The sequence below is a fragment of the Trematomus bernacchii genome, unplaced genomic scaffold (assembly GCF_902827165.1).
Source record: "Trematomus bernacchii unplaced genomic scaffold, fTreBer1.1, whole genome shotgun sequence".
Classification (NCBI taxonomy): Eukaryota; Metazoa; Chordata; class Actinopteri; order Perciformes; family Nototheniidae; genus Trematomus; species Trematomus bernacchii.
Window position 1 is genome coordinate 747,827 of NW_022988066.1, and position 17,102 is coordinate 764,928.

Consider the following 17,102-nt stretch of genomic DNA (forward strand, 5'->3'; position numbering starts at 1 on the left):
AAATTTGAAGCAGCAGATCTCGTCTTGGTCACAGAAGTTCCCCCTTTTACCTCTACTACGTTAACTTCAGTCATTACATACTAAGAAGATCATCTTTAAATGTAGGTATGTCTCCTCGCCCCTCTGATCTTTAGCTGTGGAGGCCAAGCGTTCCATAGCCGTTCATCTCAGCCATTTTGAGATGCCCATTGGAGGTCAGCTCTTCTTCCAGGATGTTGTTCTTGGCGGCAAACATCTGGCTGATCTCCATAAAAGTTTTGTTCTTGGTCTCAGGAATAACGAAGATGGTGTAGAGGGCCACTCCCAAGCAGATGGTACAGAAAATCAGGTAACAGTAAGGGCCCATAGTCATCTGCAGTGGGGGGACACACAGTGTCACAGTGAATACAAGATTACAAATGTCTAATCAAGGAAAACAAATGTTCTGGCAAGTTGCTTATTTACACATACAGTAGATTCGGAGTAACATGATCGTTCATTTGGAATCATGTTCATGTAATATTCATTCTCCTTCTATTTCCCCATAGGGTTTTCACCAACATCTTCAGGAAATATGTCTCTTTAGCTGCTAAATGCACCCACCGCTATGTTCACCAGCTAGCGGCTAACTCATACCTTAAAGTGGACCTATCGTGCTATATTTGAATAATATATTGTAGGGCCATACCTATATAAAACATGTCTGTGAAGGTTTTTTTTTCAAAATACCAAACAAATCATGCATTTTAGCCATGCCTCATTTCGCTCTATTTGCTCTTTTCCAGCCCTGTTTTTGCAAGGGCTGATTCTGTGAGAAGTCTTCTTCGCTGCTTTTGTGGCAGACTACAGCGCCACTTACAGGCCTGGCATATGTACTACAGCGTCTCCAGCGCTTTCGAGCAGCAATGGCCGTGGCCGTGGCCCAACCCCCCATTCCCCTGATAGGTGGAGAGTTGCCCATATAGGCGGAGCTCCCTGTTTCTGACGTCAGAACAATTTCAAATCTGTATCAGCTCCGTTGCAGCCCCGTTTTTAGAGATTTGGGTATGGAGGAAAAGAGAGAGGGTTGTGTTTTCTGACACTTGGTGAGTTCCCTGACACACCGGGGACACATATTCATGTACAAAAGACGTACAAAAGTGCATTTTGCATGATAGGCCCCCTTTAAGTTACACATATCATACAATGTATTGCCTAGTGTGTTCATAAACCTTACTGGATATATATTCTATTCCTTTCTTTTACCATGTACATTTCTCCACCTTTTACACTTCTTTTAGATGCTAAACTGCATTTTGTTGCGCCTTGTTGAGCTAAGGGACTGCAAAGTTAGCGGATACTAATCTTCGGATTCATCACTTACATCACACATAAGTATTTGACTAGCTGCTAGCATAAGTCCAAGTGGAAAGTATGGCTTTGGAAAGCTCTGAAGCTGTTCGATTCATTTTGTTTCTCTAAATTAAATTAAAGATGACAGATCAAACCCTTTCCACAAGACAGATCAGCGTCCTCCTTACTTTGTGCCTTTTTACTAGACAAGTCTTTTGCTAAACTTTAAGCCACAGCAAGGTCGCTTTTAATTAGTAATTGTATTGCTTTGTGGGGAGTCGCCTCTATTCAAACAAAACCAGACAGCCCATATCATAATTGTCTGGCACTGTGAGTGAAGCCACATCAGATCCTTGGTGCAATGTCAAGATGAACTTGAGTGTTTCAATATCAACTGGACTTAAGATACAAAATATTAGAAATCATTACAAGATGATGATTTTACAACGAACCTTAGTGGTGAGTGATGCAGGGATGACATATTTTTGTAGGCCGACCAAGATGTTAGCATCACAAGGGCTCCCTCGACAATATGCTAATAGGATTTTTACATTGGCTTTTAGATTATAGAAAAACAACAAGCTCTGTGGCAAACAAACAGTTATGACACGTTTTTTTAAGCTGGATAATCTCCACATATTAACACCGCTTTATGGTTAAGCAATACAAATCTAACGTTAGGCTTTAAAGGAACTAGATGACTGTCCCAAGGCTGCGCATCACCACCGCTAAGATAAAGGCTACGTAACAACGTGCCATTAGGTCACTTGTTAACAACCAACATTTTTACTGATGTAATTATTGTTGTAGAACTTAAGCTTCTGTTAACCACATATGGGATTTCAGGCATCTAACTAAAAACATATATATATATACTAAAAGTATATTGACTTCCACACGAGCGATTCAACCTGAAGTGCCAGAAGGTTAACTCATTTCTGGGTTTTAGGACTCATTCCTGCACCACTTTATTTAAGACAGTTAACCCATGAGATGTGTATCACCGTTTTGTAGGGTCGTATATTTCAAAATACAAAGCCAACAGAAGAATTGAAAGTTTTTCTGACCTCTAGGAAGGGAAAGACGAAGCCGATGGTGAAGTTGGACATCCAGTTGAGGACACCAGCCACCGTGTAGGCAGCTGGTCGGTGAGACTGCTTAAAAAGCTCTGCAGTGATCAGGAAGGGCACACCAGCTACGTAAGGAGAGAAGAAAACATATATGTTTTATGTAAAAGGACAGGTTTTGACAACATGTTCCCTGTAGTTCATCTATTGGTCTGATCTTACAAGGCATCCATGTGTAGCTATATGAATCTATTGGGTAAAAATAACACCCGCATCTTCATTTATCAATTAGTTTATCAATATCCCACACAGAACCTTTTGGCAGTCATTCAAAATAAACAGAACAATGATGAAACCAATTTAATTCACATTTGCTATTTTATTACACTCCCTTTTTCTGTGTGTAGTTCATAATGTGTTCATTATTACTCTGTGATCATAGATTGAAAGAGAGAAGGATGTTTTCAACTTGGAGAAAGTCCAACTCAGCACCACAAGAAACAGAAAAGCTTAGCCAGGACTTGTGCAGGTCATTAATTTGATATGCAGAGATGTTGTCCTATCTTTAAAACGCATAATTCCTCATTGTTAAAAGTGAAAGCCATGAAGGAGAAATATGCATTAGTAAAAGCTCTAATGATGAGCTTTTCCCAACGACGTCCTCATTAACTGTTCACGATAATTGCATGGAGGAAGGTTTAATATCGTCAAACCAATAACGAGGCCGTAATTTGTCAACATCTGCGGTATGTATGGGGGGCGTCATTGTGCATGCAAGGTTTCGTCTGAAAGGAAACCGTATTCATCACGGCTAGCTTATGAACAATGAGCCATTAAAAGTCTAATTGCAGCAACAGAAATCCTCGTCCGCATGCCGAGGTATGGATTTTTGTCGGTTTGACGAATGACGCTATGTAAACCAGTTTTGTTCTAATTCATCATCCTCGCAGGTCCACTCAACGGGGCTCCCAAAGTTGTAAACTATTGCCTCTTAATTCACTTCACTCAACTCATCCCGTGTACAAATGGCTGTGGGAATGGATGTAGTGTGGCAGTTATGATTTCCTAATTTACAAGACTAATGAAATACAATATCTCTTCACAGTCACAGGAGGAGGAGGGAGGGGTGCTGCTGTTGCGTGAGCTTCCAGCAGGGAGCAGTGTTATCTTACACACAGGGCAGCAGTGCAAGTATGTATGGAGTGGATTTTTTTTTAAAGAGTTCCAAGTAGAGAGAGTTACTAAAGTGTTTACCTGGACCTATGCAGAAGCCAGCGATGATCCCAACAACACAGCCGACACTGATGTAGCGCATGAAGGCCATCTGCGCCTGTGATTGGTCAAACACAAGTCAGGAGTCAGAGGTCAGGAGTTGTAAACATACGTAAAACAATGTATAGTTATAGTGTAATAGTTTTTCACAATTAAACATTTGACTATTTTTCTTACAACTTAAAAACAAATGAGTTCCATGATATGAACCATGTGGGGTTCCTGACATTTGTTACTTATGATCTAATAATTCAAATTATTCACCTTTTTATTTATTTTACAAATAATTTAAAACAATTAATCAGTCAACGTTTTTCAAATGTGTCACATGACACACTCCTGCTCATTTGGGCTATTCTCAATTTTCTTTATTCTCTAGGTTATTTTCTTATCCCAATGTAATTTAATGTAAGCGAGACTAGACAAATGAAGTGGATATCTTCCAAATTGAATAGCCTTTTAAGTACAAAATTCACTTTTTCATTATGATTCTTCCATTGTAACTACAAAGGGAAACAAAAAGGGAAATTATTACTAAACAGACTTTAGTTTGGAAGAATTACATTTGATTAGTTATTTGGGATCTTAGACTGCTGAACCCTCAAGCATATAATACACTTTATTTGAAATAGTTATATGGGCAACCCCCTTATATGGTGTTCTTACTGTATGCCAAAAACAACAACCATAACTTAGAACCAGATTTTGGTTAAGTAAATGATTATGTAAATGTGGTTATGCCCTTGGTGCCATCTAAAACAATGTACTGTATGCTCTAAGCTTCAATCTGCAAGGTGCTGTTAATATATTCTTTGCTTAGCACAGGATCAGATGACACATTACCTGGAAGAGGACAGACAATGTGATCCCAGCACAGCAGATACCCATGAAGAGGAAGCCGCCAATGATGAGAGGCCTTCTGCCCACACGCTCGATAGTGAAGCACTGCAAACAGACACAGAGGAGAAAACGGTTGTGATTGGCTGAATATTTACCTATGTTTCCATAAAACATAAGGTATCTATGATTAGCCGTTTAGCTAATCTGGCACATTACATTGCATTAAAGTTAAATAATGTGAAAAGTAAGTAAAGGTAGAGTTCTGAAGATAAAAGTCAATGATTTGTGCTTTCGCAGTTTTTTCTGTTATCAATTAGTTTAATTGTCAGGGTGAGTATATGGACCAGTATCAACAGACCTATTGCAGCAGATATTTATTTGTTTTTAATGATTTCACTACAACTACGGCTGTAATAAATGTCTATAAAATAATCTAGTTTGCAAAACTATGCCCTAAATGGACCTTTGTACAGTGAATAGAAGAAAAAGAAAATCCCGCAGGTGCAATTGTGTGACTAATTTAAAATGTTCTTAGGACAAATTAGCAAATGACTAACAACAAATGATTAGAACTAAAATGAACACTTATAATCTGATTGGTTAATCTCCCAAATACTTTTTTCAATTTGGCAATTAACTTTCAATCTATAAAATGAAATTAAAATACCGTTTTCAATTATAAACTACAAGAGCAAATTAAAAATGTGCAATTTGCTTAATGTTTTTACAAAAATGTAATTTTTATTTGGCTGCTTAAGCTAATAAACAGTATTCAGCCGGCAATCAATGACTATTACCATTATGAATAAGTCAATATTTGGGATAAATCAATTGTTTAGGTGATTATTTGATTAACTGTCAAGTCTATAAATACACTCATCACAAGTTCACAGAGCCAGAGGTGGCACGGCTTGTTATGCTAGATATTTACTAAAGAATGGTATAAAATGGAGCAACAAATCCCCACAATGGATCCACTATATAAACACCAAACAAGATAGTGTTATATAATATGTCATCTTTATGGTGTTTGAAGTGTGGTAATGTCTACTCACCCCCAGCATCCCAGAGAGGACCTCAATGGCACCAGTTCCCACAGTTACGTACTGAATATTAAGATCAGGGATTCCTGCGTCCCTAAATATGTCATTTGTATAGAACCAAATCTGAAAATTGAAAGTGAAAAGAAGTCAATTACACAATAAATATGTAGGACCAACCCTTGATGCCCACCCAGACAGATGCTATGAAACTTATTTTTTAAAGAAAAGCCAAAAAGTCGCTATGTTTATTTGCTGTGTCCACGTGATTCATCATCGTGATCATTATCATCACACCGACCATCACTCATGCATTTGAGATACAGCGTTTCATCAGCATGGACGTCTGACAACTGCTCCCTCTGAAATTAATTTGTGTGTTCTCATTAATCACACTTTGCTGATGCTACATCCATCATTGATGAGGTGTGGACAAGATCCTGATTGGTGCGGTTAAATGCTGTCTTGTTGATTTAGTAACCGTACATATGCTTTTTTATCACCATTGCGGCTTTGAAGTTCTCATACACATAACTGTATTAAATCAGAAAACATACATGAACTGGAGGAAATCAAGTTAGAGCATTTGGACCAGTTACATTGTTTTAAACACAAGGATTGTCTATATTCATTTTAAATCGAACGTAACGTGTGTTATCTCTATTAGATCACATAAGCTGCAATACAGAACATGTAAGACTGGCCACTCGATAGACTCAAAGGATTGTTGTTTGACGGTTTATATCTATGCTAAATCAATCATCTTCTTTTCTTCCAGTGGTCTTCTTCATCGATCTGTCCAAACTCATCTCCCACATTAGCAGAGCAGCGCTGGCATGTTTCCCTCTGAGACTTCCTCCTGCTCTTCCAGGGCCAGACCCAAGGTGTTCCTGGGTCAGCTGTCTGGTGTAGTCCCTCTGGTGCATCTGGTTGTTCAAGGTCTTCTTCCACAATTACACAGCCAGAGGGAGGCACCTTAGGAGAACTCTGCACCTGTCTCAACCGTCTAATTTGAATCCTCTAAGGCGAGGTCTTCCTCAATCATTTAGCTCCTCGTCCTGTTTGAGAGTGAGCTTTAAAATTAGATAGAAATTAGTTCTTTAGGTCACTACCGTGGTAATATGCAGAAAGAAGATTGACCTTTACATCCAGAGTCTTACAGTGTGGGGCCTCTTTCTGTTAGGTGTTGCGGTCGTCCCTGCAGTTAATGGTCTATGTGTCTATGGGCAAGATTCTTAACCACAAATTGCTCCCAATCGCCAATGGTGTGCAAATGTGTGGGAATGTTAGGTCCTTGAGCGGCTGGCACCTTGAATAGCATCCCGTAACTCTGAATGAACCGCTGGGTGGTGTCTTGTAATATGTAAAAGTTCTTTAAGGGATCTATTAATTTATTGTGGTTGCCATTTTTCCTTTTCTCCTTTGTTTACCCATTTTTTTTATTCATTTTTAATAATAAAATAAATGTATTTATTGTTTCATTGTCTAGATGTTGTTGAAATATTCCGTCCATGGTTGAGTTGTTCCAGATCTGCAGATCTCCATAACAACTCCACAAAGTAAAATAACCAGATTTTATCATAAATACAATTATAAATGTCCAAGATCTTCAGTCTACAAGAACATGTTCATTCACTTAGCATTTTCTGTCGCTGATTTATTTCATGCAGCGTTTGGACACATGAATTCTGGATGTTTCAATCCTCCAGTGTTCCTGGGACAGTTGGACACAGAGGGGGGGTACCCCTGCTGGGAAATGGTACTAGCATGTGCGCCAGCATGCATCGAGCCTCCATCCACATGGAGCAATGAGTGCAAAGATGTGTCTGACTTGGTGTGCAGACGGGCAGACCTTCTAATGTGGGGTAGCGCTAACATAGAGGACCAGGAGATAATGAGGCGTGGTCCTGTTACCCCCTGCTTAGTCGCTCAGTGGCTGCATGTGGGTCTGTGATGTATGGGTCTGTGATGTATGGACAGGAGGAGGTGCAGATGGGTGGAGCACAGCTGGGAACTGTGGCAATATGAGCTCTCACTCTCATATAATAACGCTCAGAGCCTTTGCACATTAAAATTGTGAGGACACACAAATACAGACGGAGCACACAACGCTTTTCACGCTCACCGCATCGATGCCAGACAGCTGCATGCCGATGTTCAGCACCATGATGGTGATGACCTGCCAGCGAACACAGCGGTCCCTGAGCAGGCCCCAAACGGAGATGGTGTGGATAGAGGACAGAGAGCGCTGCTCCTCCTGCATCTCATCCACCTCCGCCTGGATGTTTCCTTTAGGGCGGTACCACTTCAGAGCTACAGGACAGAGAAGAGAGAAGAACAAAAACACCACTGACAACAAATTCAAGAGGAAACAGTAAATGGCAACATGAACAGGTTCACGGGAACTTCCTTTTTGATCATTTTAAAGAAGACAAACAAGAAATGTAGTTTTTTTAAATCATGACACAGTCTTTACTCCATACAATCAAATATAAAAAAACTAATTTAGAAGAATAAAATGCAAAATCTAGTTTCGAACCTTCTATGGTGGCGTGAATATTTCCCTTCTCTATCAACAGGTACCGTGGACTCTCTGGAAACCATGGCAACAGCATCAGTTGGATCATGGTGGGGAACACTATGAGGGACAGGAGCAGAGGCCAGTGCTCTTCCTGTGTGGGGAAACAAAAAACATGTCACCTTACTTAATGCAGCAATCTGAATTTTGTTTATCACCCAATTATCTTTTCTACTGGACATGTCGTACAAATGACTGGCATCTAATTATAGAGTAACAGCTTGTTCATATATTAACTAAAAAAGTGTACTTAAAATAGTTTCAATCTCAGGTCTTTCAATCTGAGGGAAATAAGGCATGTGATGTGTATTTCTTACGCAATATCAAGACTAGATGGATAGAGAATAGAAGACAGGACTAGCAGTACTTGAGTAATTCAGTACTTTGACAACAATTGCTGGATAGATTAAAAATGATGCTGTTCCCACTGGTACACCATTAATCCAGAGAGTGGAGAAGATAGTAACAAACAGAAAGAAAACAAACTTTAGACATTTGAAGTGTTTCCAGCAGTACACAGTGACATAACACCTGTGTGGCGTTTAAAGGCTAAGATGTATACCTTTCCCAGCAGTTCATGGAGTCCCAGGACCTGAGCGATGAAGACTCCCAGACAGATGTGGATGCTGGGAACGAGGCCCAGGAAGCCTCGCAGGCTCTTGGGGGCGATCTCACCGAGGTACATCGGCACCACACTTAGGCAGATACCTGTGGTAAAAAAACACGTATTAGCATGGGCTCAAGATTAAGAACATTCAAATGTTTTTTTGCATGAAAGAAAATGGCTGTTTGCTTAGTCATATGATAACATGTTCTACCATCAGTGAACATTTAAAGAAATTGTCAGACATTAGATGCCTGTCTCCAACAAGATAAAGTGTATTTGTCCATGAAAATACAGGGCACGGATTAAATGACTTTCTTGACTTAAAGGTGGGGTAGGTAAGTTTGAGAAACCGGCTCGAGATACACTTTTTGTTATATTCCATGGAATGCTCTTAACATCCCGATAGCAATGAATATCTTAAGTGCTTTGACAAAAAATCCATAAATTCATCTGTGGAAGCCGTAGTACTGTAAAAAGCACGACCAATCATTTTAGCCGGCCCGGCTAAAATAATTGGATGGCCTACCTGCCTGTCAGCCTTCCATCTGTGCACAAACTTATCTCGTGCCCTCATTGGTCATGTGCGCGTTCGTGTGTGTTGGAGGAGGGGCTCTGTAAGGAAGTGGCAGATTTTTTCCGGCTGTGTATTTTCAAATTCTAGCGCACTCGAGCTGGTTTCTCCAAAATTACCTACCCCACCTTTAACTGGACTATCCCTGAAAAAGTCTGGTATGTTGTATTACATATTTAGTAATGTGTAAATTCACCGTACTAAACCAAAACCTTACTTTAAAACTTTTTTCCAAGTACAATTTTGTATGGCAAGCTTAATATTCAGTAGTTGAATACAAAAATACTAAACTATCAGAAAAAAAGGACTAGATAGCATATGGACTCAGTGAAAAAGATCTAAACATTAGAAGCACTTCCGAGATCAATCAACAACAAAATATGTTTTTTTAATTACTTTTACTACTCAAGTACAAGATCTGAAGTATTTCTCCCACCTCTGTCTATGAGACAGTTATTGTTTAGGTAAAGGACCTGACCTTCTTCAACACTGCCAGAGGCACTAGTGCGTGAGTACATCTCAAACGTAAACTATTTTATGACACATTAAGTTAACACACAAAGCAAGTGATGGATTTACAAGGGTGCTCTGGAATAAACATCACAAAAGGTTAGGTAATTAGTGTAAACAATGTTGTGCTTTCATTTGAATAATCAGCCTACCTGAGTGTACTCCTGTGATGAATCGTCCCAAAATGACCATCGCAGGCATCCGGCAGCTTCTGCTGAAGCCCATAAGAGCTCCTCCTATAAACACCAGCACAGTCGCTCTCACCAGCGTCCCTTTCCTGTTCGGACACACAGTCATCCCCCTTTACTTAATGCACTCACAGAAAAAGATGTTTAAAACTGTTGATTGTTTATAACAAAGACATACATGCCTTGTTACACCCCAAAAATCATCCACACACACACTTACCTTCCAAATTTGGTTACGAGTTTGCCCACCAGCAGGGCCCCCGTCATCCCACCGATAGCGAAGATGGACACGGTGACGGAGTACAGGATGGTGAGGAGCCTCTCATCGGGAATCCAGTTGTAACTTTCTGTCAGCGTCTCATTGTAGAAGTTTTTGATGTACTGCCGGAAGAAAGAATGAATGTCGTTCATTTGACACTGTCCAGCAGGGGAAACCATAAAACAATTCGTTACCGTGTGGAGTTTCAAGATATGTCCCAAATATTATATCATGTTTTTCCACTATGTCACATTTTTCTATTACAAAAGGCAAACATTTCCTTGACATCTCACATGAGGAACTATTTCCCACTGTTCCAAATGTCAATATTGGTCTTGCTTTTTCAAAAGTGTTAGGTGCAATGGGATGAATAGATGTTTTGAAACAGTGTGAGGGGCAGCCATATTGAGTCTAAAGAAGCTCATCAAGCCCCCACAGTCAGATTTAAATCAGATCAGATTGAACTGCATGCTTGATAAAATGACAGCGGTAGTTTCTTCGGTTTGACAAACATTTACTGCGAGAGCCAACAAGATCCGTCAGATTCCATTCAGGTTTATCTGACAGTGAAGACTCCGCAGAGATCAGGCTGTCCTGGAGAACCCATTACATTTAATCCAATTCATCTCAAGAGACACAATTCAGTCACTCTGTGCGAGAAGAAACATCAGAAAACAGGAGACGGAAAAAGTTCATTTGAATTTGTGTGAGTAGTTTTAGTACTTACACTGCTCAACAGATTAAAAGACAAATTATTTAGTTTATTAAAATATCATTTTAAAGAATGGATGACGCTGTGGGGGCTCAGTAATGAAAGGAGGGGAGTTTTAATTGGTCAATTTGTCATGAAACTCTGGACAACGTGCGTCCAATTTGTCCCAAGAATGTCTCCAACACATGCAGGGAACTTTATAAAGTGGCAGTCTGTGTACAGTGCTAGAAGACAACTAATGTTTTCAGTTATTACCTTGCACCAGCCTGGTGCTGATTGAGCAAGAATTAATTGAGGTAACGAACAGATCTCACGTGTGTAATCAACATACCTGCTGTTCGGAAGGAAAGGCCTTCATACAACATGGAGGCAGTTGTGGATGACAGATGCTGGTAATAATCACACATGAATCTTTACTCAGCCTTGTTGGCCTTATTGCCAAATACTTCTCCCGTTCGTTAGATGATGAGCTGGATAAGGTTTTGGCTTTTAGGTATTGTTATTTTTGTCTGTTTGTCAGCAGTGTAAAGAGGAAAAACAACCGGCCTGTTTTTTATGAAACTTTGTGGAAGGTTGTAGCATTGGTCAAGAAAAAATAGAAACCGCATTATGAAACAGATCGGAATCACGGGTGGACACAAACATTGTTTTTCACTTATGGAAATGGCCTTGGTGGCAGTCTACGCTCTTTAAATGCCCTTCTAGTTCTATCATATCCTGCCGTATTGACAGGCCAAATGATATTTGAGCATCACAGCAATCCTTGGTTCATAATATTACATTGGTATAACCAGAAGTACATATTCTCAGGTTTAATTTGATAAAAAATGATTTGTCTAGCTAACAAAGCACTGAATGGTCAGGCACCATCCTATCAAAAAAATCCCCTATTGCACCACTAGGGCATTACGATCCCAGTTTGTTGGTGGTTCCTCGGGTCTGCAAAAGTAGATACGGAACGTACCGAACTCCCATTCTTTGGAACCAGCTTCCTGTTTTGATTAGTAAGGAATACAGCATCCCCACATTCAAGAATAAGCTAAAGACCTTCCTTTTGAATAAAGCCTCATGTTTGAGCTGGTTTCAGTCTTCCCCAGAACGTCCTCCTGGGTCCTACATTTTATTGTATTTTTCTCTTATTCCATTTAATTTAATTTTACTCTATTTCATTTCTATTTCACATTTTATCATGTCATTTTTATTGTATTTTTGTAATTTCATTATGTCTTTTTATATAATTATTTGTTGATCTTTGAAGCCAACTAAATGGGTTTTGTGACACTCGGCTATATAAATACAATCTGATTTTGATTCTGTCACTTGAAATCTCACAGCAGGAGCCCCTTTGTTTTCGGTTCTGCCCTGTTCATTAGTTGCATGTGTTAACATGTCATTTTCCAGTACATTCAAAGGGAAATTAGTTTGAATCTCATGTTACATGACTCAAAGTAAAAATATCACAATAGCTGAAGGGCACATGATCCACATGGAAAGTCAGCAAAATACCCTTCAAAAAATACAGAGTGGAGGAAGTCAGAAATGACTTTTCTGATAATGTCATACTTTTAAGACATACAAACCCAGGTAGTTAGTTCTTTAGGTATCCTGGAAAAACATCTTTCAACCATTTCCTCTCAGCTCAACGTCAACTGATCTCCCTGCCCCACCAAGTTATATTTGGAGCACACTGGAGTAACTAATGTCAGATGACACACAGCGGTGAATCCTACAACACTGAAGTCACATGGAGCATGGTCAAAGGTTTGACCTCACATCGGTAGCAATTTGGGAAATGTGTGACGATGAGCACTTATCTCCAATCTAACAAAGTAAATACTGCATCATTCAAGTTTGGTAAAATATTCATGTTAAAAAATGAGAGGTTGGAACAATGGAGAGCCGTAAGCAAGGGGTCGGATCTAGACAGGATTATCACCCAAATGTTGGTTCCCCTCACCCTAATGGAACGTTTCAACTCCTTGTTCTGCTGTTAACAACTGTTTTGGTTTACACTCAAAGCTTTGCCGGTATTTGAAGTTCAAAAAGCTCTAAAAACCCACTGTAGTCTAAACTTTCATAGCATTTAGTGGCTAATGAGACAGATGTCATCCCGTAGAGACTGGTGGAGACCAAAAAGAATAGGAAATATTTGACTTAATCAGAAGGTGGATACAAACAGGGCTCTAAATGAATGTGACTCTTAACCTGTTTTTTGTTTCAATATTCAACTGCTTGTTAAAAGCCTCGCCATATTGATGGAAATGGTGTTCGTCATGTGCTGATATGCTGGAGTTCCATGCATCTCCTTCATAGGAAAGTAGCCCTGACTGGTAGTAAGAAATGTGGCACTGAAGCTCACATGCTTCAATGTGATGAGGGGGGGACAGGAATGGTTCCCAGCCTAGTCACTACACCACGGCAAATCACAATTCGAAGTGCAGAAGGTGGATATAAACAACATGACATCAATGACACATTGAGGCTCTCAGCCGCCTCTCCATTTGATACACACCCACATGACTTCACATGACAATAAAATGCAATCTTATCTTTGCTGTCTCCATTAACATCTAAAAGTCATCCGTAGCATAGATAAAGATTGAGTCTCCAAGATTCAGTCTGGAAACATTTGGGGTGAAAACTACTTGAACACTCAGGTGGATGATGACTGACAGCAGTAAGAATGACAATGGGAATGATGGCTAACCTGTGCTGGTGAGTTGACGACCGCCAAGTTGAAGCCATAGAGCATGGAGCTGCCGAACGAGGCCAGGAAAGCCACCGCCAGCAGAGGCTTTGTGAGATGCTGAGAATGGGAAGATAAAACAAGTCAGATGCCAACAAAAGTTACATAGTAAACTATCTCAGTAGTGAAGTATTAACACGACTTAGGTATTAGCAAAAATGTTTGTCTTTGATGGGTGTTTTTGTTAAAACGTGACTCCAACTTTTGATTTTCCCATAAAGGACAAAGAGAGCATTAGCCACCTTCAATGTAGCCTTCATGTCAGAATAAACAGCTTTACAGTCCATAATTGTAAATGTCTATGTGCATACACAGTGGATATTTATAGAGTATGTGTGTTTAGTATAAATAATAACTGTTGTTGTTAATTTTGGTGTATTTTAGATCATTAACGATACTGTAGCTTGTGCATTTTCTTTATTAAGATAAGATAAGATAAGATAAGATAAGATGGAACTTTATTTATCCCCTTGGGGAAATTCAGGCGTTAATAGCAGCAACAGTGTCAGAATGAAAAACAGGATTCACACAGGGTAAAAATTAAGATAAAATAGAATACAAATTAAAATAATAATACAGCTAAATTAAAGTGATAAAGTATTGTAATTGTCTCTGCTGTGTACTTAAACATATGTCATGCACATTGGGTCTATTCTCTGGACTGGTCTGCAGCCTGCAAAGAGATTAGCTCCCTCTGCATGAGTATGTAACAGCATTATTGTAAAGGGTATATGTTGCATGTGTGATCTTTGGACTTTGGGGCAAAGCTGAAACGGCCCCTAGTGGAACCTGGTGGATTCAGAAGAAGTAAAACAAACACACGGATACAGGACACATTCAAAACGTTTACCTCTGGGAGAGACTTTGAATTAGAACTGGTTTGTAGGAAAAAGAGGTTTTATGAAGCTACAACATTTCTCAGGTAAACTTGTGTAGCAGTCTGAGAAAAGAGGACAACTTAAGCTTGGTGTTGCATATTAATAACATCAGCCTGGTAGAGTACTTGTGTGGACCACGCCAAAGTCACATGAGCCCCTACTCTGTCTTTAAAGAGGGAGGGGGGCGGTCTACTGTATTTTCATTAGGAGCGGGTTGCAGCTACTCTCTTGGCTGCCATCCGAAATTCCAGCAAACAAAGCTTAGCTGACCTCTAATAGGTCAGCAGGATTATAACGTTATTTTGAGTGTCTATACCTCAGGTTGGAGAAAATTACACCACACAGTAAGCCCACCCTCCAACCACTCTGTCATGGTTATATAATACTAAATAAAATCAGGGTTTATTCAACCCCACTATTCTTTTATATCAGCGAGCCCAAAAGGAATCTGCTAATGTGTAAGATGTTAGTACAAGGAGCAGACTGAGGAGGCTCTCTGCTCTGTGGCTGAACAATAACAGCATAGATGCCTTCAAGAAAACTAATTTAGCCGCTTAATAGACTGAAGGATGGAGTCAGACGACTACACGTGAAAATAGCTAACTGGAGACAATGCTGCCCAGTCTGCACTTAAATTAGGTTGATTATCTGTCGGATGTGCAGCTCTTCACATGTTGCAGTTTAGTCAAAGCAAATATTTGACTATTCTTAGCTGGGATTTTCTTAGTTTGATTTATGATTGATTTTAAATAAATTAAAGCCTGTTTTAGATCATTTTATAGTGAAATCTAAATTGTAGCAGCTGATATGATGATCCTTATTCAAATCTGGAGATTTGTATAAACATACAGTATTTCCATTTATAGGCCACATAAACATGTCTGTGTTGACAGTATGAAGAGCTGATGGTTAAAACGCCAAATCCAAATCAGGAAAATCTCACAAAATAATCCAAATACTGTATAATGCAACAGAAAAACATGATATTTGACTACATGTCAATCAACCCTCCATAATAAAAGTCACATTTGAACACTCACCGTGCCGTGTTTTCCATCGCTTTCCAGAAGTATTTCCTCCGCCATTTAAATCATCTATAATTACTCCCCTTGTGTGCTCTGCTCGTTTTTAGATTAGAAATAATCTCATCCGCACAACTTTGTCCAACTCTTCACTCCCCAATTTGTAGTTTTCAGACATGCTCCTGGGACCAGAGGAGGCGTGTCGTGTTGATGGGCGGAATTAACCAGCCTGTCAAACTCCGGATCTCCAATCCTCGCAGCGCAGCGCATCGCAGAGCAGGCCCACCCCAGGCGTGAGGTCGTTTTCCCCGGTCCATCAGCGATCACATGAGCCAAGTGGCTTCATCCTGCGTCCCAAAGCGCGCACAGTTGTTATTAAACAGCCTATGACTAACGTGACTAACAGGGGCGTGTTCAGGATTAGTAAACACTAGGGGCCTGGCTCAGACCCAGTATAAATGTTGGGATCCCCCCTTATGCCCAACACTTATACAGATTTAAGCATGAGCTTTGAAGTCACATCAATTACTTGACTGTATAAGATTAGACTGGGGCCCCAAGCGACATTGTGAGATGAGGCCCCCCCCCCCCCAACCGACAGGAGTGAAACTTTTTTTTTGGAAACAAAGTACTTTGCAAATATAATTCCTGTTTATTATTATTATCAACAAAGTTACTTTTTTATACAGTGAGGTAAATGGTAAATGTGCATGTATGTCGTTCAGTATGCGTTTACAGGTGAATACGTCTGCATTTCCTGCCAAATACTAGCCTCAAAAAGATTAAAATATAATTAATGCAAATAAACTACTTCTACTAATAATAATAATCATAATCATAATCAATTCAATAATATAAATACTATATTATTTTATTATAATATAGTTGTAATATAGTCAAGACAAAACATGCTTATTACATGCTCAAAAACTGATATTTCTTAAATCTGTATTCAAATGTAGTTCCCTCTGTCAGCAATGTATCAACAACTACACACACATTTCTATCAGTATTTCTCTGTGTTGTGGTTGACATGATGACTGTTAGGAGTTAAGGGAAAGGGGAAAAAATGCTCCATGTTTTTTAGGCTGTAAACTTTAACTGTTATGTAAGCCAACTAGACAGACAGTTTATCACTCTTCCTCCTGTAGCCTACATTAGCAGATAAAAGGCATAAAATACTTGAATGAATGGTAAATAAAGAATGCTGGAAATAACTGCATCTCCATTAGCCTATATGCTATGCAGAGACTGCCTTCTTCATGTCATGAATTGCAGCTGATGTTTTAATATGGCAATTGGCAAAGGTTTGACATTTGACTTATACAACATTCGCAAGTTGTACATTTGACTCATACAATAACCCACCATCGAGTGATGCTCTTAGTTTCTAGTTTTTTGTTTTTTTTTCCTCTTGCTTGCGCCGGACTGAAACTGTCTTTTCGCCGACATCTCTTCACCTGCACTAGTGCAGGCCGTCATTGGTCAGATGTCGATTCAT

The 17,102-nt window shown here is 39.6% G+C and overlaps 1 protein-coding gene across 1 annotated transcript; it reads right to left on the reverse strand.

Annotated features, from left to right (window-relative positions):
- Positions 1-130: 130 nt before the first annotated feature.
- slc2a15b (solute carrier family 2 member 15b) lies at positions 131-15,664 on the reverse strand. The gene is made up of 12 exons (XM_034120736.1): positions 15,620-15,664; positions 13,663-13,761; positions 10,205-10,365; positions 9,949-10,073; positions 8,671-8,816; positions 8,070-8,202; positions 7,656-7,843; positions 5,546-5,656; positions 4,494-4,595; positions 3,633-3,708; positions 2,379-2,506; positions 131-352 (listed from the first exon to the last, which is right to left on the reverse strand). The coding sequence occupies exons 1-12, from the start codon at positions 15,662-15,664 to the stop codon at positions 131-133; spliced, it is 1,536 nt and encodes a 511-aa protein (XP_033976627.1).
- Positions 15,665-17,102: the final 1,438 nt, after the last annotated feature.